The 18440-nt window shown below is 45.0% G+C and overlaps 1 protein-coding gene across 2 annotated transcripts in view; it reads right to left on the bottom strand.

The window, feature by feature from the left end:
• The window catches only part of LOC138982900 (rap guanine nucleotide exchange factor 4-like), a 76009-nt gene that overhangs the window by 16334 nt on the left and 41235 nt on the right, over positions 1 to 18440 (bottom strand). The window contains exons 6-14 of one of the 2 annotated variants that reach the window (XM_070356297.1): positions 17871 to 18016; positions 12847 to 12923; positions 10907 to 10974; positions 9789 to 9867; positions 8999 to 9111; positions 2897 to 2982; positions 2593 to 2671; positions 1102 to 1252; positions 66 to 160 (exon numbers count right to left, since the gene is read on the bottom strand). In XM_070356297.1, the coding sequence (XP_070212398.1) occupies positions 66 to 160; positions 1102 to 1252; positions 2593 to 2671; positions 2897 to 2982; positions 8999 to 9111; positions 9789 to 9867; positions 10907 to 10974; positions 12847 to 12923; positions 17871 to 18016 (894 nt within the window). Of the gene's footprint in view, positions 1 to 65; positions 161 to 1101; positions 1253 to 2592; positions 2672 to 2896; positions 2983 to 8989; positions 9112 to 9788; positions 9868 to 10906; positions 10975 to 12846; positions 12924 to 17870; positions 18017 to 18440 lie in introns of both variants that reach the window. The other variant, XM_070356296.1, reaches the window with a different exon arrangement.

Below are 18440 nucleotides of genomic sequence, written 5' to 3' on the forward strand. Positions count from 1 at the left end.
GCCTAAGGTAAGTGGGAACTAGACTGAAACAGCCTATGGCCAGGCATATAACGCAACACGCTTACCTTTTTCCTGAGGTATGAAGGTTGGTCAGCAGATTATGTTCAACAGACAGCAGGGGGTACAGTTGCATATCTTCTTCTACGGACGTCAATAGGTCCTGTACAACACAACAAAACATCAGATTAATTTCACGAACTGCAGTGCAAACGAGGTTGGAATATGTGCAAATGTGAAAAAGACATATAGTTCTGAACTAATCTTACGTAAAAACTTGCAAAATCGTCATGGGCATTGAGTGTCAAAAACGACGCAGACGTATGTCATCTGTTTGTTGAGGAGAGAATGTTGGTTACACGACTGTATATGAAGTTACTGTTTACTTTTCACCGTGTAAAAGCAAGTAACTTAAAATGAAAAAAACACTGGCTGAGGATGAAAGTCGCGTGTTCATTTCAATGCTTGTTATTCTCTCAGGTGCCTGGGGTGTGGTTCCAACTAACTTTTACTTACTTTTGTTGCACATGTCGCTTGCATTTAGAGCTTTTACGACCCTTTATTTCTCAGATGAGGCAAAAAAAAAAGTGTGGTTACGGTAACATAGCCAAAACAAATAGGGTAGGTAGGTAGGCAATCATTTTTTTTTTTAAACTTTTTTTTCTAATGTGTACACATTAAACCTACTTGACAGGGAAATAAGTGTGCGACTCGAGCGCTTTCGCTTTCATTGCGTTTTCTGCACTCGTTTTTTTGTTGTTGTTGTTGTTGTGACAAATGTAATAAAAAGTTATAGGGTCCGCCCCTAAAAATAGGGTAGGTCGGGTTACCGTAACCACACCTATTTTTTGTTTAGGCCTAAAGTAAGTTACAGTTTGTTCACATTTATCTGCTTGCAAGCAACATCTGCACGAAGGACTTTACTTGATAATAATATTAATAATGATAATATATAATATTTCTGGAGCGCATATATCCCGGGTAAAACCCTGCTCAGAGCACTTATTACAATCATAGGGGAAAATATCCATAAAAAAAAATCATTGTTTACACCTCATTCACACAATTGTAAATTATAAATTGCCTAATATGAAGAACATGTACCCGTAAGAAGGTCCTAGTGACGGGGGTCTCAATGAAGACATCGCCAGCCACGGTGAACCACTCGAGAACGAAGTGCACCACCCCCTTCTTGTGGGTCAGCATGAAGTCCACTGCCTCCTTGTCGCTGCTCTGGCTAGACTTGGCGTGATAGCTGTGTGTGGTCAAGGCGAATCTAGGACTGATCATTTTATCTACGGTCGGGGTAACACCCGGTTTTTGTTTAATATTTTTTTTAAGGGGCTTATTGTCCGTCAGGTCTTAATTGCCTATATTGGACATGAATTGGTTTATACGATTCGAGTTTTTACGCCCTCACGGCTTTTGATGTATGCGTGTTTAGGTGGTATCAGCCATCTGCACTTATGGTAGAATGACCAAGATCTTTAACGTGCCATTGTGGTGACACGGGGGTGGGAGATGGATACCGTCTCTGGGTCTGCACATAAAGTTGACCCGTGTCCGTCCCGGCCTGGATTCGAACCAGCGACCTTTTGATCACAAGTCCAGTGCTGTACCACCTGCGCTACCCGGGCCCCCAAAACACCCGGTACCGGGAACATGCACCTAAAAGATAAACAGTGAGGGCGTTAAAACCGTCATTTTGAACTGATCATATGAGGAGTTGACCTACTACGAGTGCAGTGCAGTCAAGCGAGAGTCCAAGGCAATCACAGGAACTGAACAAGGTGTAGTCTAACTAATGACGGAAAAGGAGAGTCACAGAAGGAAAGTAGCTAAAAGTGGGGGGAGGGGGGGGGGGGTAAGAGAGAGAGAAAGAGAGAGAGAGAGAGAAAGAGAGAGAGAGAGAGAGAGAGAGAGACAAGGAGAGACAGAGAGAGAGAGACACACACACACTCACACACACACACACACACACACACACACACACACACACACACACACACACACAAGTGTCAGTTCTACGTATTTCCGGGGTTATGGCTTTTGTGGCTAAACTGAGTGACCTTGACGCATCCTTTGCTAGATCTACTGTGTGGCAAGACAGGATCAAACTGTAAACCAAACTTCGATACGATCTTGAGTCCTGCCAAGTAAGAACCTTTTCTGTAAGTTGCAATACACAGAACTCGGGGTAAGATTGTTACACAGTGGTGTGTACAATAGGAATTGGCAGTATCATCACGGGCGGCAAGCAAGCTTAATCTGTGTCGTAAAACGGTAAATGACCCCAATCGCAGTGGTATATAGGTACCAACATTTGATTTTAAGCAAAGTCTGGAATGCTTGAAGGTGATGAAAGGGAAGCTTCAACAAGAGCCTCTTCAGAGGTTTGAATAAACTGTGCCGTCCCAAATCGGCGTACCCTCTTGCAGAAAAATGGGTGGTATTGCAACAACGGCCAACTTCTGCTTCGCTGCAAGATTTCCATAACAGGATAACGCACCATGAACCCGGATTCTGACTTAAAGAATCCTTTAATTTCCTGTCAGCGGATCTCTCTCGGAAAGTCCGACCAATGCAAAAGGATACTGGTTACTGACAGCCTCACACAACGCCGCATCATCCATGAAAATGATGTACGTCAAGAGAAAGTCTTGCAAAAAGGCGTCTGAAACAAGTGTGATCAAGCATTTCAAAAATTAATATGTAGATTTTCCAACTTTGTGTTTTACTTAAAGATGAAAAATATTAACTAATAACAACAATCGACAAAGTCAAGCAACAAATAACTATTTTCAACAAAAGCCGTATCAGCTTGCCTAATAAAGTTAGTATTTTTACGCAGCCGTAAAACAGTGACATCAAAACAAACACAAAGCAACCCAAACTGTACCTGGTGTTTCTTCGTTGCGATTGTCCATGTGTGTCTCGAGTAGGTATTCAAGCATCTTTTCTGGGGTCCCCGCCATGACGGAATACCTGGCAATATAAGCAAATTGTACATTTACGATCCAACATAAGTTGGCCAGAAAAAGGCATGGGTGGTCAATGAAAACATTGTATACTAGAGGAATACCCGGCTTCGCCGGGGTGAATCGCGAGACAGAGACAGCCAGCGTGGCGGTTCACCACAATCACCTTTGAAGGCGAAGTCCTGTCAAACGGGATTGAGAATTTTAGAGCTTATTTCTAAGCCCTATATTATCTGTTATGGCTTCTCAAATGCCAGAACATACAGACAGACAAAAGTCGCCAGACCCCATCACAAACAGAACTCTACAATCCACAGGTGTTGCCTCCACACACACACACACACACATAGACACAGACACAGAAGTCGTATATATCTATCTATATTTACAGATAGATGACAGTGGATTTTTCGCGTGGCTATAAATTGATTCGACCTTTTCACTTTTACAGTAAGTTACGGGTACATGCAAGGAAAGCCCACAACTTCTAAGGCGAACAACTCTGCAGAGTCTGCTGTGAAGGGCGACGGTAGTCTCCCTGTCACACTCGACCCCCTTTGAATGAACTTAGGTCACTCCCAGGTGGAATGGGAACAGCACGAAAATGATTCAGTGGCCTGAACATTTCATGTCGAGTCCCATCGCTGTCGACGACGCCAAATGTAACTGAGTGCCTAAACACCACAATCACCTTTGAAGGCGAAGTCCACTCAAACGGGATTGAGATTAACTGTTATGGCTTCTCGAAGGAAGGCTTGAACTTACTGACACACCAATGCCGCTAGACCACATCACAAACAGAACTCTACAATCCACAGGTGTTGCCCACACACACACACAAACACACACACACACACAGAGAAGCCGTATACATATATGTTTCTTTCTTTCTTTATTTGGTGTTTAACGTCGTTTTCAACCACGAAGGTTATATTGCGACGAGGGAAAGGGGGGAGATGGGATACTGGGGAAAGGGGGGAGATGGGATAGAGCCACTTGTTAAGTGTTTCTTGTTCACAAAAGCACTAATCAAAAAATTGCTCCAGGGGCTTGCAACGTAGTACAATATATGACCTTACTGGGAGAATGCAAGTTTCCAGTACAAAGGACTAAACATTTCTTACATACTGCTTGACTAAAATCTGTACAAACATTGACTATATTCTATACAAGAACCACTTAACAAGGGTAATAAGTGAAGAATTTTATGGGTGAGAAAAGGAAAGTAAAAGGACTTTGGGGAGGCAGAAATAGAGAAGAAACAAGAAAAAGATCCTAATTAGGTTCACGGCATCGAGAGTGATGCGACCTTCTCTCAGAAGTTAGTAGAGAAGGCTCCCCCATCCACCACCCGGGGGACGCGCCTCTACGCCAATTAGGGGGCGCGAGGACATTATGTATATCTATATCTATAAATAAATAGAGATAGATGACAGTGTATTTTTCGCGTGGCTATAAATTGATTCGACCTTTTTACTTTTACAGTAAGAACAACTTACGGGTGCAATCGTGACATTCTAAAAAGAGTAACGTAGTAACGGGAATATGGATTGAAGCCACACGAAGGAAGGGAGATAAACGCTGAAAACACTGGAGAAGATAAGGAAGAGTTACTGGGAATGGTGAAATGAACAGAAAAACCAAAATCGGTTCAGCGCTGCGCGCTGAGAGCACGTGTTGAAATATCTCATCGATGAGATTGTGTCCGGGGTGTAGCTGAATACGGTGTCCACATTTGAAAAAGATCCACCGAGAACTTTGGCGTTGTGATGTGGTCTAGCGGCTTTGGTGTGTCGGTATGGGGGCCCGGGTAGCTGAGGTGGAACCAAAATCGGTTCAGCGCTGCGCGCAGAGAGCACATGTTGAAATATCTCATCGATGAGGTTGTGTTCGGGGTCTCTCTGAATAAGCCCACCAAATTTTAAGCAGATCCATCGAGAACTTTGGCCGCGCATCGCGCACAGTCAGACAGACAGACAGACAGACAGACAGACACAAGTCGTATATATATATAGATTACATGTTGTGAATATTGAATCTGATTCATGTTTACCCTTGTAAAGGCGAATCGCTAATGAGTTTGTCCTTTTCAACGTTTATATGCCAGGAAAAATATTGAAACAAACGTTTGTGTTAAAAAAAAACAAGTCGCGTAAGGCGAAATTACTACATTTAGTCAAGCTGTGGAACTCACATAATGATACTGAACGTAGTCCGCCGCTAGTGCAAAAGGCAGTGAAAGTGACGAGCCTGTTTGGCGCGGTAGCGGTTGCGCTGTGCCTCATAGCACGCTTTACTGTACCTCTCTTCGTTTTAACTTTCTGAGCGTGTTTTTAATCCAAACATATCATATCTATATGTTTTTGGAATCAGGAACCGACAAGGAATAAGATGAAATTTCCGAAATCGATTTAAAAACAATTTCATCTTATTCCTTGTGGGTTCCTGATTCCAAAAACATATAGATGTGATATGTTTGGATTAAAAACACGCTCAGAAAGTTAAAAAGAATAGAGATAAAGAAAAGCGTGCTATCCTTCTCAGCGCAACTACTACCCCGCTCTTCTTGTCAATTTCACTGCCTGTGCATCGAGCGGTGGACTGACGATGCTACGAGTATACGCTCTTGCTGTAAAAATGCAGTGAGTTCAGTTTCATTCTGTTAGTTCGACAGCTTGACTAAATGTTGTAATTTCGCCTTACGCGACTTGTTTCTTTCTTTCTTATATAGATAAGCGACAAGTGTGTTCCCGCGCTTTTCGTTTGTACATTTAGTCAAGTTTTGACTAAATGTTTTAACATAGAGGGGGAATCGAGACGAGGGTCGTGGTGTGTGTGTGTGTGTGTGTGTGTGTGTGTGTGTGTGTGTGTGTGTGTATGTGTGTGTGCGTGTGTGTGTGTGAGTGCCTGGTGTGTGTGTGTACGTGTGTGTGTAGAGCGATTCAGACTAAACTACTGGACCGATCTTTATGAAATTTGACATGAGAGTTCCTGGGAATGATATCCCCGGACGTTTTTATCTTTTTTTCGATAAATGTCTTTGATGACGTCATATCCGGCTTTTTGTAAAAGTTGAGGCGGCACTGTCACACCCTCATTTTTCAATCAAATTGATTGAAATTTTGGCCAAGCAATCTTCGACGAAGGCCGGACTTTGGTATTGCATTTCAGCATGGTGGCTTAAAAATTAATTGATGACTTTGGTCATTAAAAATCTGAAAATTGTAAAAAAAAAACATTTTTATAAAACGATCCAAATTTACGTTCATCTTATTCTTCATCATTTTCTGATTCCAAAAACATATAAATATGTTATATTTGGATTAAAAACAAGCTCTAAAAATTAAAAACATAAAAATTATAATTAAAATTTCCGAAATCGTTTTAAAAACTATTTCATCTTATTCCTTGTCGGTTCCTGATTCCAAAAACATATAGATATGATATGTTTGGATTAAAAACACGCTCAGAAAGTTAAAACGAAGAGAGGTACAGTAAAGCGTGCAATGAAGCACAGCGCAACCGCTACAGCGACAAACAGGCTCGTCACTTTCACAAGCGGCGGACTACGTTCAGTTTCATTCTGTGAGTTCCACAGTTTTCTTTCTTTCTTTCTTTCTTTCTTATATAGATAGGCGATAAGTATGTTCCCGCGCTTTTCTTTTCTTTTCTTTTCTTTCTTTGTTTGTTTCTTTCTTTCTTATATAGATAGGCAATAAGTATGTTCCCGCGCTTTTCTTTTTGTCACAAAGATGTGAGTAGGAGAGTTGTGATGTGAAGCACGTCGTGATTTTAACCTCCCTAAAGATTGAATTGGGATATGCTAGGACACGTTTGAAGCGATATCACGGGTTTCGTGTGTTGCACGAGAAAACTCTGGTTTGACATGAGTTGTGTTTGAGAAATGTAGCTGGTTTTGGTTTAATAACGTCACAACGTTGTTGATGCTCGACAGAGTGTCTGGCGTTTGTCAAGTTTGTCGGGGACAAACACTCTTTCAAGAGACGGGTCTCTTAAGGTAAATGATTTACTATGTTGTATATTATTGAAGATTGAATACATAGCTGGAATGTAAATGTAAGGGTATACAAAGTGCACTAAAGTCTAGTGTGAAGTTTTAAGAGAATTCTTGTTGTGAGTGTATTATGGTTTTTGTTGGTAAATTCTTGAACATAATTGTTGTTACGCATTTATGTTATGTTTAAGACAGTGATACTATGTATGGTAGTGTCAGTAGTGGATTAAGTGATTCATGGATGAAGTATAGTTTGGATATTGACTGTGGACGGAATGTGAATGTAGAATGAACGAGAGAGATGTTACATGACTTTAGTTTAGGAAGAGGAGATGGTTTAAGAGAATGTTGTATTAAGACTTGGGTTAATTCTTTAGGAGTTTCCATGACGAGAATTCATGAGCGTGAGCGAGGGACGGACCTCACACGGAAGAGGCGTGACGATGGTGGAGAGAGAGACCACATCGGCGCAGATGGCTGGACGGAGGAGTCTCCATCATCACCGGTCGTAGAGACGACGGTTCTTTTCGTTAATGGCGAAAGTGTTTCTCGGGGAGAAACGTGAAAGGTGAAAGTGTTTCTCGGGGAGAAATGTGAAGGGTGCATGTTGGCATCTAAAAGGAGAGTTTCTGGAAATTCATCGTCTACGTGGTTTCAGCGGCACAAGGAGGTGTAAATGACGACATATAGTGAGCCGTGTTACGAACTCGTGAGTGTCTGTCAACACTTTACCTTGTGCAGTAATTAATTATTGAAATAATTTCTTTATATCATTAATCTCATGTGTGGAGTGAGTGTAGAGAGATTGTAAGAACAGTGTGGATGAGAAGTTGTTTGGTATTGATGTTGTTTCTTTAGGTGATGAATTGTGTTATACAGGGTGACACAAAAAAAACAGAGCCCACCAAAAGTTTAATATTTTCTGAAATAATCAGCCGATTCTTTTATTTTTTCAGGTGAGCCAAGCTGAAATGATGTTCTAACAGCCCACCAAGTTTGAGCTTCAAGATGTCATGGACAACGGAGCATAAGACATTTATAGTCGAGGCCTATTTTCGGTCGAATTCTATCCAGACTGGTCAGCCGCAGATGTGGGATCGCTCTTACAGCTGCTGTTATTGCTGCCTTAAGATCAGGGATGGTCTGGGGGTTGTTGCCATATACCCTGTCCTTGAGGTACCCCCACAGATAAAAATCTGGGGGGTTCAAGTCCGGTGAATAGGGGGACCACTCTGGGTCACATCTGCGGCTGACCAGTCTGGATAGAATTCGACCGAAAATAGGCCTCGACTATAAATGTCTTATGCTCCGTTGTCCATGACATCTTGAAGCTCAAACTTGGTGGGCTGTTAGAACATCATTTCAGCTTGGCTCACCTGAAAAAATAAAAGAATCGGCTGATTATTTCAGAAAATATTAAACTTTTGGTGGGATAGATCTGTTTTTTTTGTGTCACCCTGTATTTTGTGTGAGGAAATAATAAGTCTGCATCCTCCCAAAATTTTGTGTTGGAGTGTTTTAGTGTGAAGATTGAAGTCAGTGTAATAAGATAGGGCAGAACACGTATACAGAATAGTAACACCTTATTCACACTACAATCCACTTCATGACACTTTTCTTTCTTTCTTTCTTTCTTTTTTATATAGATAGGCAATAAGAATGTTCCCGCGCTTTTCTTGTCTTTTCTTTTGTTTGTTTGTTTGTTTCTTTCTTTCTTTCTTTCTTTCTTTCTTTCTTATATAGAAAGACGATAAGTATGTTCCCGCGCTTTTCCTTTCTTTCTTTCTTTCTTTCTTTCTTATATAGATAGGCGATAAGTATGTTCCCGCGCTTATCTTTTCTTTCTTTCTTCCTTTCTTATATAGATAGGCGATAAGTATGTTCCCGCGCTTGTCCTTCCTTCCTTCTGAATTTAACAATCGTGAGTATCAGTTCATATCTATCAGCTTATCTGCGTATTAATAAATGATAGAAAAAAAACTAGAACAAAGACACTGACTTGACGTACTTGTACTGCGACTGGAAGGAGCCATCGTGCAGAGGGACGTTGACAGGGATCTTCTCCAGTAACAGCACGTCCTGCCCGTGTTCCTTCAGTCGCACTGTGTTGGCCTCCACGTCCTGCGATTACAACCACAACTACCATCATTATTATAATAACCATAATAATGAGGATATTCATATGGCGCAAATCCTAAAACAGTTCTAAGCGTCTCACAAAAACATACTTAAATACATTACTCTGTACACAATTTCAAGAGAATACCCGTTTACATCAGGGAAAATATAGGTTCATGATGCTATTTCCTGATACAAACGTATTAGTTAGTGTTTAATGTTAAGAATGTTGTAGTGTTTCGTTGGTCTTCAAGTTCATGCGCCGCCCATGTAATTTCTCAGTCTGAGATAATAAAGTTTATTTGATTTGATTTGACTGCCAAAGAGAGCTCCTCTACCAGTTATCGGAATAGTGTTGTTGCTACCAGACTGTCATTTCATTTTAGTAGCAGGCAAAGGGGCGATCTTGTCGACAGAATCGCAATAACACCTTACAAAATTTAAAGATGTTGAAGTCCTTGCCAAGTTCAACGATTTTTTCTCAACACAGAAAATAATACAAATCACGGTGACTAACAACTTGCAGTAAAATTCAACATTGAAGCGCTTTTCTGATCAACAACTCATGGCGAAGGACCGGATGAATCGAAGTTTTCATTATTTGTCAACGTATTTGTGTGTGTTTTCTTTCTTTCTTTATTTTCTGTACAGACACATTACACTGACATTAAAGTTCTCACCCTTAATATTCTGTTGAAGTCATCCTTGTCAACTCGAAGGAAATGACAGTTGTCCTCCCTCAGTACTATCGTTGCTGCCCTGAACAACATAAACGTGTTAGGAATAGCGCGCGCACACACACACACACGAAGACACACACACAGACATACACACACACACACACACACACACACACACACACACATACGCACACACACACACACACACACACACACACACACACACACATGCGTGTGCAAACATTCCGTGAGACGAGAGAGAGAGAGAGAGAGAGAGAGAGAGAGAGAGAGAGAGAGAGAGAGAGAGAGAGGGAGAGAGGGAGAGAGAGAGAAAGGGAGAGAGAGAGGGAGAGAAAGGGAGAGAGAGAGGGAGAGAAGGAGAGGGAGAGAGAGGGAGAGAGAGAGGGAGAGAGAGAGAGAGAGAGAGAAAGAGAGAGGGAGGGAGAGAGAGGGGGAGAGAGAGAGAGAGAGAAAGTAAATCTCTCTCTCTCTCTATATATATATATATATAGAGAGAGAGAGAGAGAGAGAGAGAGGGGGAGAGAGAGAGAGAGAGAGAGAGAGAGAGAGAGAGAGAGGGAGGGAGAGAGAGAGAGAGAAAGTAAATCTCTCTCTCTCTCTATATATATATATATATATATATATATATATATATAGAGAGAGAGAGAGAGAGAGAGAGAGAGAGAGAGAGAGAGAGAGAGAGAGAGAGAGAGAGAGAGAGAGAGAGAAAGTAAATCTATTTTGGCCATTTTCTTCCTCACTCAAACCAATCATCCTCCCTACCCCCTACCCCTCCTACCAACACCCACCATCACCCCACACCTCCAAGCTTCGATCCCAATAAAGGCAGTACAAGTGCTCTTCGAACGTAAAAACGATCCGACACATGAAGCCATCACTCCGCCTTTTGTGATGGCTGTGTTCAATAATAAAACAGGGAATTGGAAACAGTGACAGCTGTGACACCCATAACCCAATCTCAGAGAGAGGAAGAGCTGTGACAGTGCTTTGTGCGCACGGGCAACGTATTTTACAGCTTCTCTCTTTGCTCCAGCAATCCACAAGCACTCACGGGCACAATGCAATAGTACAGACACACACAGACACACACAACTTACCTGGGAGCATCGTTGACAAGCGCAAGTTTGCCAAAGTCATCCCCTTCGTGAAGTGTGCAAACAATTCCCTGGGGGGGAAAAATTGAACAGTTATAACGAACAATTCAATGTACACACTGAATGCTGTGTGTGTGTGTGTGGGGGGGTGTTTGTTTGTTTGTTTGTTTGTGTGTGCCCGTGCGTCGGAACGTGCAAGCGCGAGCGTGTACTTGTGCTTGCGAATATGCGAGCGCATTCTCGCTTTTGCAAGGCCATTGAAGACCATTATATGCACATCATTTTATAATACAGAATATATGAGCAGGTTCACTTGTTAGACTGCCTGGGGCTGGTGTCAGGATTATCACACCTGACTGGTGACCATTTCCTGTATAGTATTGAAGATACTGTACCTCACTTCCTGTATATATCCCGATTGTGTACACCGCAACAAGTCTGTCAAAACACGTGACGAGAACGCTCTCATTTAAGCCTGGACAAATCTACAGCCCGGCTGCTTTTTCGAGTTGGTTCTTTTTCGCTGAATTAAGTTCCTTACTGACACCTACAACGGCAAAATGATTCAGCCAAACAAATCATTTTGCAGAAGAAGTAGCCAGTCTGGTGATTGTTGGTGTGTGTGTGTGAGTGCAAGAATGCTCGTATCCCTCGTAAAGCAGCCACGCTGTTTATTGCTGGTGTGTCTGAGTGCAAGAATGCTCGTATCCCTCGTAAAGCAGCCACGCTGTTTATTGCTGGTGTGTGTGAGTGCAAGAATGCTCGTATCCCTCGTGAAGCAGCCACGCTGTTTATTGCTGTTGTGTGTGAGTGCAAGAATGCTCATATCCCTCGTAAAGCAGCCACGCTGTTTATTGCCGGTGTGTGTGAGTGCAAGAATGCTCGTATCCCTCGTAAAGCAGCCACGCTGTTTATTGCTGGTGTGTGTGAGTGCAAGAATGCTCGTATCCCTCGTAAAGCAGCCACGCTGTTTATTGCTGGTGTGTGTGAGAGCAAGAATGCTCGTATCCCTCGTAAAGCAGCCACGCTGTTTATTGCTGGTGTGTGTGAGTGCAAGAATGCTCACATCCCTCGTAAAGCAGCCACGCTGTTGATTTTTGGTGTGAGAGTGCAAGAATGCTCGTATCCCTCGTAAAGCAGCCACGCTGTTTATTGCTGGTGTGTGTGGTAGTGCAAGAATGCTCGTATTCCTCGTAAAGCAGCCACGCTGTTTATTGCTGGTGTGTGTGGTAGTGCAAGAATGCTCGTATTCCTCGTAAAGCAGCCACGCTGTTTATTGTTGGTGTGTGTGGTAGTGCAAGAATGCTTTGTATCCCTCGTAAAGCAGCCACGCTGTCGATTTTCGGCAAGTGTCCTGGTGCATCTGATGTAAAAGCCTGAATACTTTACACAGGAACGTAGGTATCACTAATTATATACAGAAAATGACTAACGCTGACACGTGTTGGGCATATGGCACTAGCACTAGTTGGCCACACACACATATCTGATCAGATCCTCTGTCAACTCTGTAAAGGTTTATACACAGAAAATGACCAACAGTGACGCATTTTGGGTATGGCACCAGCCCCAAGGTGATCACACTAACATATATCTAATCAGATCATGTGACAAATCTGTAAAGGTAAATTTACTTCTACACAGAAAATGACCAACGGTGCCGCATTTTGGGCATGGCACCAGCCCCAATGTGAGCACACTAATCAGATTATCTGACAAATCTGTAAAGGTATCTTTAATTCTACACAGAAAATGACCAACGGTGACGCATTTTGGGCATGGCACTAGCCCCTAGTTGATCACACTCACATATCTGATCAGATCCTCTGACAAATCTATAAAGGTATCGTTAATTCTACGCAGAAAAAAAGGTGACCACACTCATAAAATGTCTGATCAGATCCTCTGTCAAATGTGTAACTTTTCAGTGTCTGCGGTCTCACCTTGCCATAGATGACCACGTTGACCGACCCCTTGAGGATGATGTACCAAGATTTCCCCTCGTCCCCTTGGTTGAACACTGCAAGTTAACATCAGGTTCTCGTCAATAAAGTCAGTAGAGTTTCAGCACAGAGAGGATAAATATGTATGTGACCAAACTAATTCCCAACACATTACAATAATAATATGATCTCAATAGAGACAATTATTTCAATATATGGCTTATGAGTGATATTACAAGAACAATTAAGCATTCTACAAAATTAACATATGAGCACTAGGTCAAACAAAGAGAATACGAGACTACATACTAGACGCTGGTACGCAGATTTAATTATGCTCCAATACCCTGTCACTGGGACCTGGGACAGGCTGATCTTCCTTAACCCAGTGTGGGATTTTCAGGTGGGGCGACCACCCCCAACCCAGCGCGTCCCCGGGTGGCGGATAGGGGAACGGTCCTCAGATATGGAGATCAGCCGCTTGCGGCCGCGGACCAAACTGGCGGTGTTTCCTACCAGGGCGGAGTGGGGTAGCAGGCGGCACTGCTACCCCCTTTGAAATGCTCCATCGTCCATTGACGGGACTCATCTAATGTGATTAAGGGCGCATTAAAACCCTAGCTCCGGGTGGGATCCCGGCAAATCCTCCCCCCTGTGCTCTCAGGGTAGGACGTACGGGCCATGAGCTAAGGGTGAGGTAACCCCGACAGAAAACCTCGAATGCTGAAGACGGAGGACCCGGGTCGCACGGCGCATTCTAACAAACCACGGGTACACGCGCTTACGCAAATGATGACACAATCAACCAGCACAGATGGAAATGGCGCTCGCCCACTGAGGACCCCCCAGGGTGGAGCAGCGTCGGATCCCATGCCTCAAAGGGACCCAGCCCCAACTACTGGAGGTCCCTCCCGTCCGTCTTGTCACGCCAGGGGACGCGGGAGGAGAGTGACTGGCACCACCACAACCAGGAAGAAACCCAGTCAGCAGCGACCTTTTCAGGTCATGCACTGGAACGCAGAAAGTATCCTGAACAAGAAGACAGAGTTGGAGCATATCCTGCATGAGAAAAACATCAACATCTGCTGTATTCAGGAGACGCACCTGACACCCCAAAAGTCCTTCAAAGTGAGAGGCTACCAGTGCCTTAGGTCCGACAGAACAGACCGAAGGAAAGGAAGAATCCTGACCCTCATCAGGAACAACATCAATGCCTGTTTGATAGAAACGCACATGGAGGACTCCGAATATCAGGTGATTCGAATCCAGACGAAGACAGCAGAATTCCATCTTGTCAACTTCTATTGCCCCAACGATAGACACCTCGCCCTTGACACGATCCCCGCAAAGGCCTCCAACTTCATCGTGGTGGGTGACTTCAACAGTCATTCACAGAGTTGGGGATACGACCACTTGGATCGGAGAGGAGAAGAGGTGGAGAACTGGCAGGACGACAAAGGTCTCATTCTTTTGAACAGTCCCTTTGACTGCCCTACATTCTACTCCAGAAGATGGCACACTACATCAACTCCTGACCTAGCCTTCTGCACGGAAGACATGCACCAGCTAACCAGCAGAGAAGTCGGAGAGCAGCTAGGTGGAAGTGACCATCGGCCAGTCTTTTTGACCCTGGGCATGGAGTCCTGCACTGAAGCTTCCTTCCCACGGTGGAACTACAAAAGAGCGAACTGGTTCCTCTTTAGACACCGCACCAGCGAACTCACCAAAGACATCAGAGTCGAGGGTCGAGACATCAACATGGTGGCGAAGGACTTCAACATGAGCATCCTCAGAGCAGCGCGTGAGTCCATTCCCAGGGGTGCCAGGAGAGACTATAAGCCCTACTGGAGCAATGAATTGCAGGAACTGGATGATGATCTGGCAGACGCCAGAAGGGAAGCAGAAGTCAACCCGTCACAAAACAACAACATCCGCCTCCAGGAAGCCAAAGCCAAATTTCTCAAGAAGAAGCTACAGGCAAGACGGAGAAGCTGTCAAGAGAAAACAAGCTCTCTGAACCTTAAGAAGGATGGCAGAAAGCTCTGGAGGCTTACCAAGCAGTTGAATGATGAGAACACCAGCAGAGGAAAGATCACATTAGAAGAGAACGGGAAGGTGCTAACTGGAAAGCATGCTGCTGGGAGCAACCTCCATGTTAGCCCCGAGAAACAGAAAGAAGCAAGAAAAGAGAAAAGAGAGAGACCTGCCAGACAGTCGACAGTGGACGCCATGAGTCAACCACTCACACTCCACGAGCTGCACTCAGCTCTGAAAAAGTTAAAGGCGAAGAAGTCTCCTGGCCCAGACGGCATCACCAACGAGATGCTAACCCACCTTGGTAGTGCAGCAGAGAACAAGCTACTCGAGGTCTTCAACAGCAGCTGGCAAGAAGGATCGCTACCACAACTCTGGCGAGAAGCGATCATGATCCCCATCCTAAAAAAAAGGGAAGGATCCAAAGAAGGCCACCAGCTATCGCCCAATCAGCCTCACCAGCTGTGTTGCGAAGACCCTGGAGAGAATTGTGAACGAGCGCCTCAGGTGGTACCTGGAATCCACGAACCTCCTCGCCCCTGAACAAGCTGGATTCCGACAGTTCCGCAGCACCGAAGATCAGGTCACTTACCTGGCGCAAGAAGTTGAAGATGCCTTTCTGAGTTTCAGGAACAGAAGCTGGTCTTCGTCACCTGGATAGATCTTCAGAAGGCCTTTGACAAGGTCTGGAAAGATGGACTACTTGTAAAACTGCTGATGAAAGGCGTGTCCAGCAACATGTACCAGTGGATTCGCTCCTACCTCTACAACCGCAGGGCAACAGTTAACGTCGACCAGACCAAAAGCAAGAAGTTCCTCCTTCGTCATGGCGTCCCTCAGGGCGGAGTCCTCTCCCCCACACTCTTCCTTCTCTTCATCGACGATCTGGTTTCTGAGATGCCCAAGGGGATCAAAGCTGCTCTCTACGCAGACGACCTTGTGATCTGGTGCAGGGAGGAGCACGCAAGTACTGCCACCTACAGAATGCAACAAGCGGCAGATAGGCTGAACGCATGGGCAGAAGATTGGTGCGTATCCATCAACAAGGAGAAATCCTCCACCACCCTATTTACACTGTCGCCAAAGCAGAAAGCCGGAACCATCAGGCTTGGTGGAACTCCTCTGAGAAAGGATGAAGAAGCGACGTACCTTGGTGTCACCTTGGATAGACGGCAGACCTGGAAATCACACATTGCACAGGCAGAGACGAAGGCCCGGCGCAAGCTAGCCATACTCAGGAAGCTGGCAGGTACCACCTGGAGAGCAAACGAGAAGATACTGAAGACAGTATACCAGGGAACAATCAGACCCCACCTCGAGTACGGCTCCATAGCGTGGTCAACCTCAGCCAAGACAAACCTGCAGACCCTCGACCGTGTGCAAAACCAGGCCCTCCGACTCATCACTGGTGCAATGAAATCCACGCCCATCAAGGAAAGGGAGAAGCTTACCACCATCCAACCCCTCTGTCAGAGAAGAGAAGCCAAGACTATGGTAGAGGCCGAGAAGCTCAAGTGCCTACCCGACCACCCCATAAAGCACAGACTGAGCAACCTCACCAAGAACCGGTTCAAACGGAGTAGTTTTGTACACGAGAGCAAGAGACTTTCTCGACAGTACAGGGAAGTCCTCCCACAGAACACTCTACCTCTGACTCAAGAAGAAGAGGAAACCCCCAAGGCAACAGAGAAACCAGGCATCCAGATCTGCACCAGTGTACCACATGTTACCTCAGGAGAAGGTCAGAATGACACAGCTCGACAGGCACTCACCTTAGCCCTGATCGACGAACAGTACCCAAAAGAGGCGTGGATCCATGTATACACCGATGGATCAGCAACTAACGCCGTGCTCAATGGAGGTGCTGGCATTCTGATCCAGTTCCCTGGGGGACATACAGCTACATCCAGCGTTGCCACTGGCAAACACTGCACAAACTATAAAGCAGAAGCAGAAGCTCTCATGCAGGCCGGCTCCTTGGTTCAGGACTCCGCAGACCCTTGCTACCAAGTTGTCTTCCTCTCGGACGCCCTTTCAGTCCTTCAGGCCCTAGAGAACGACAAACTCCCACAGCTGGCCAAAGCATTACAGATGGTCAGACAAACCAGAAGAGTTGTCCTCCAGTGGATACCAGCACACTGTGGGATACCAGGAAATGAAAGGGCAGATGAGCTGGCGAAAGAAGGAGCCGTGGAAGACCAACCTGAAAACAGTGTCAGCTTTAGTGAGCAGAAGACAATCATCAAGGCATTGATGAGGCCAAGGACAAACAGAGATGACTACCACACAATGTCCAGAGAGCAGCAAGTCAACCTCATCAGGCTGCGTACTGGCCACAACAGGCTCAATGCTCACATGAACCGAAAGTTCAAGGTGGCGCCATCACCAACCTGTGCCTGCGGTCAAGAAGACCAAACAGCGGAACACATCTTACAGCGATGTCCCTTACGAGATGAGGACGGAAAGAAGTGTGGCCGTCACCAACTCCCTTGCAGACCAAACTATATGGCAGTCGACAGGAGTTGGAGAAAACGACAACATTTATCACCAGTGCTGGACTGATCGTGTAACCTCTGCGAACGCCAAGAAGAAGAAGTCACTGGGACAGATAAGTGGACAGACTTGTAGACAGAAAGGCAGACATTCATCTTTTTGACCAACGGATTTCAAAGACAAAAGATATCGTGGTCACCGCACAGTACTTACAGACAGACAGACCAACACACACTCAAAGAGAGAGAGAGAGAGAGAGAGAGAGAGAGAGAGAGAGAGAGAGAGAGAGAGACAGACAGACAGACAGAGAGAGAGAGACAGAGAGAGACAGAGAGAGAGAGAGAGAGAGAGAGAGAGAGAGAGAGAGAGAGACGTCGCACCCCCTACCGCATGCTCACATACACTGACCAAAGTAGAAGAGAAAGAACAACAACAACAACAACAACAACAACAACAACAACAACAACAACAACAACAACAACAACAGCCATACTCACAAACAGTCCCAGCCTTGGCGTGGGACTCGAAGACGAGGACAGAGGCCAGTTCTCGCTTGACCATGTAGGAGAGATGGGACAGCGCCTTGATGTGCAACAACTCCTCGTAGATGATCTCGATCTCTTCTGGCGTCCGCTCGGAGGGTCTGAAAATAGGCACCAGCAGTCGTGAGTAAAGCTGCATGTGGGCTGCTACGGTTTTCATGGGTCTGTGCCGGCGTTTGAGACGAACAAATTGGCCGTCCAGAAAGTTTCTCCGTACTGAGGACCAGCAGGTTAGAATCCAAGTGAAGCACATTTTGTGGGGGTGTATGCAAGTCATGAAAAGTCTGCGAAAAATCGAATCGGAGCCACCGGCAGTACTATAAGATGACGGTTATGTTATCTTTCTGCGGGATTTTATTTTCTTCCACCACACCGCGGGCCACTCAAACACTGATCAAATGCCAGAATTCCGCCTTACGGCATGGCCACGTGCACCCGGTCCCCCGGCTTCGTCATCCACTTACTGGAAACAGAGCTTCTACAGAAACAGCGGATATTCGTTTTCATTTCAGGAGGATTGGGTGT

This window comes from Littorina saxatilis, linkage group LG12 (assembly GCF_037325665.1).
Source record: "Littorina saxatilis isolate snail1 linkage group LG12, US_GU_Lsax_2.0, whole genome shotgun sequence".
Classification (NCBI taxonomy): Eukaryota; Metazoa; Mollusca; class Gastropoda; order Littorinimorpha; family Littorinidae; genus Littorina; species Littorina saxatilis.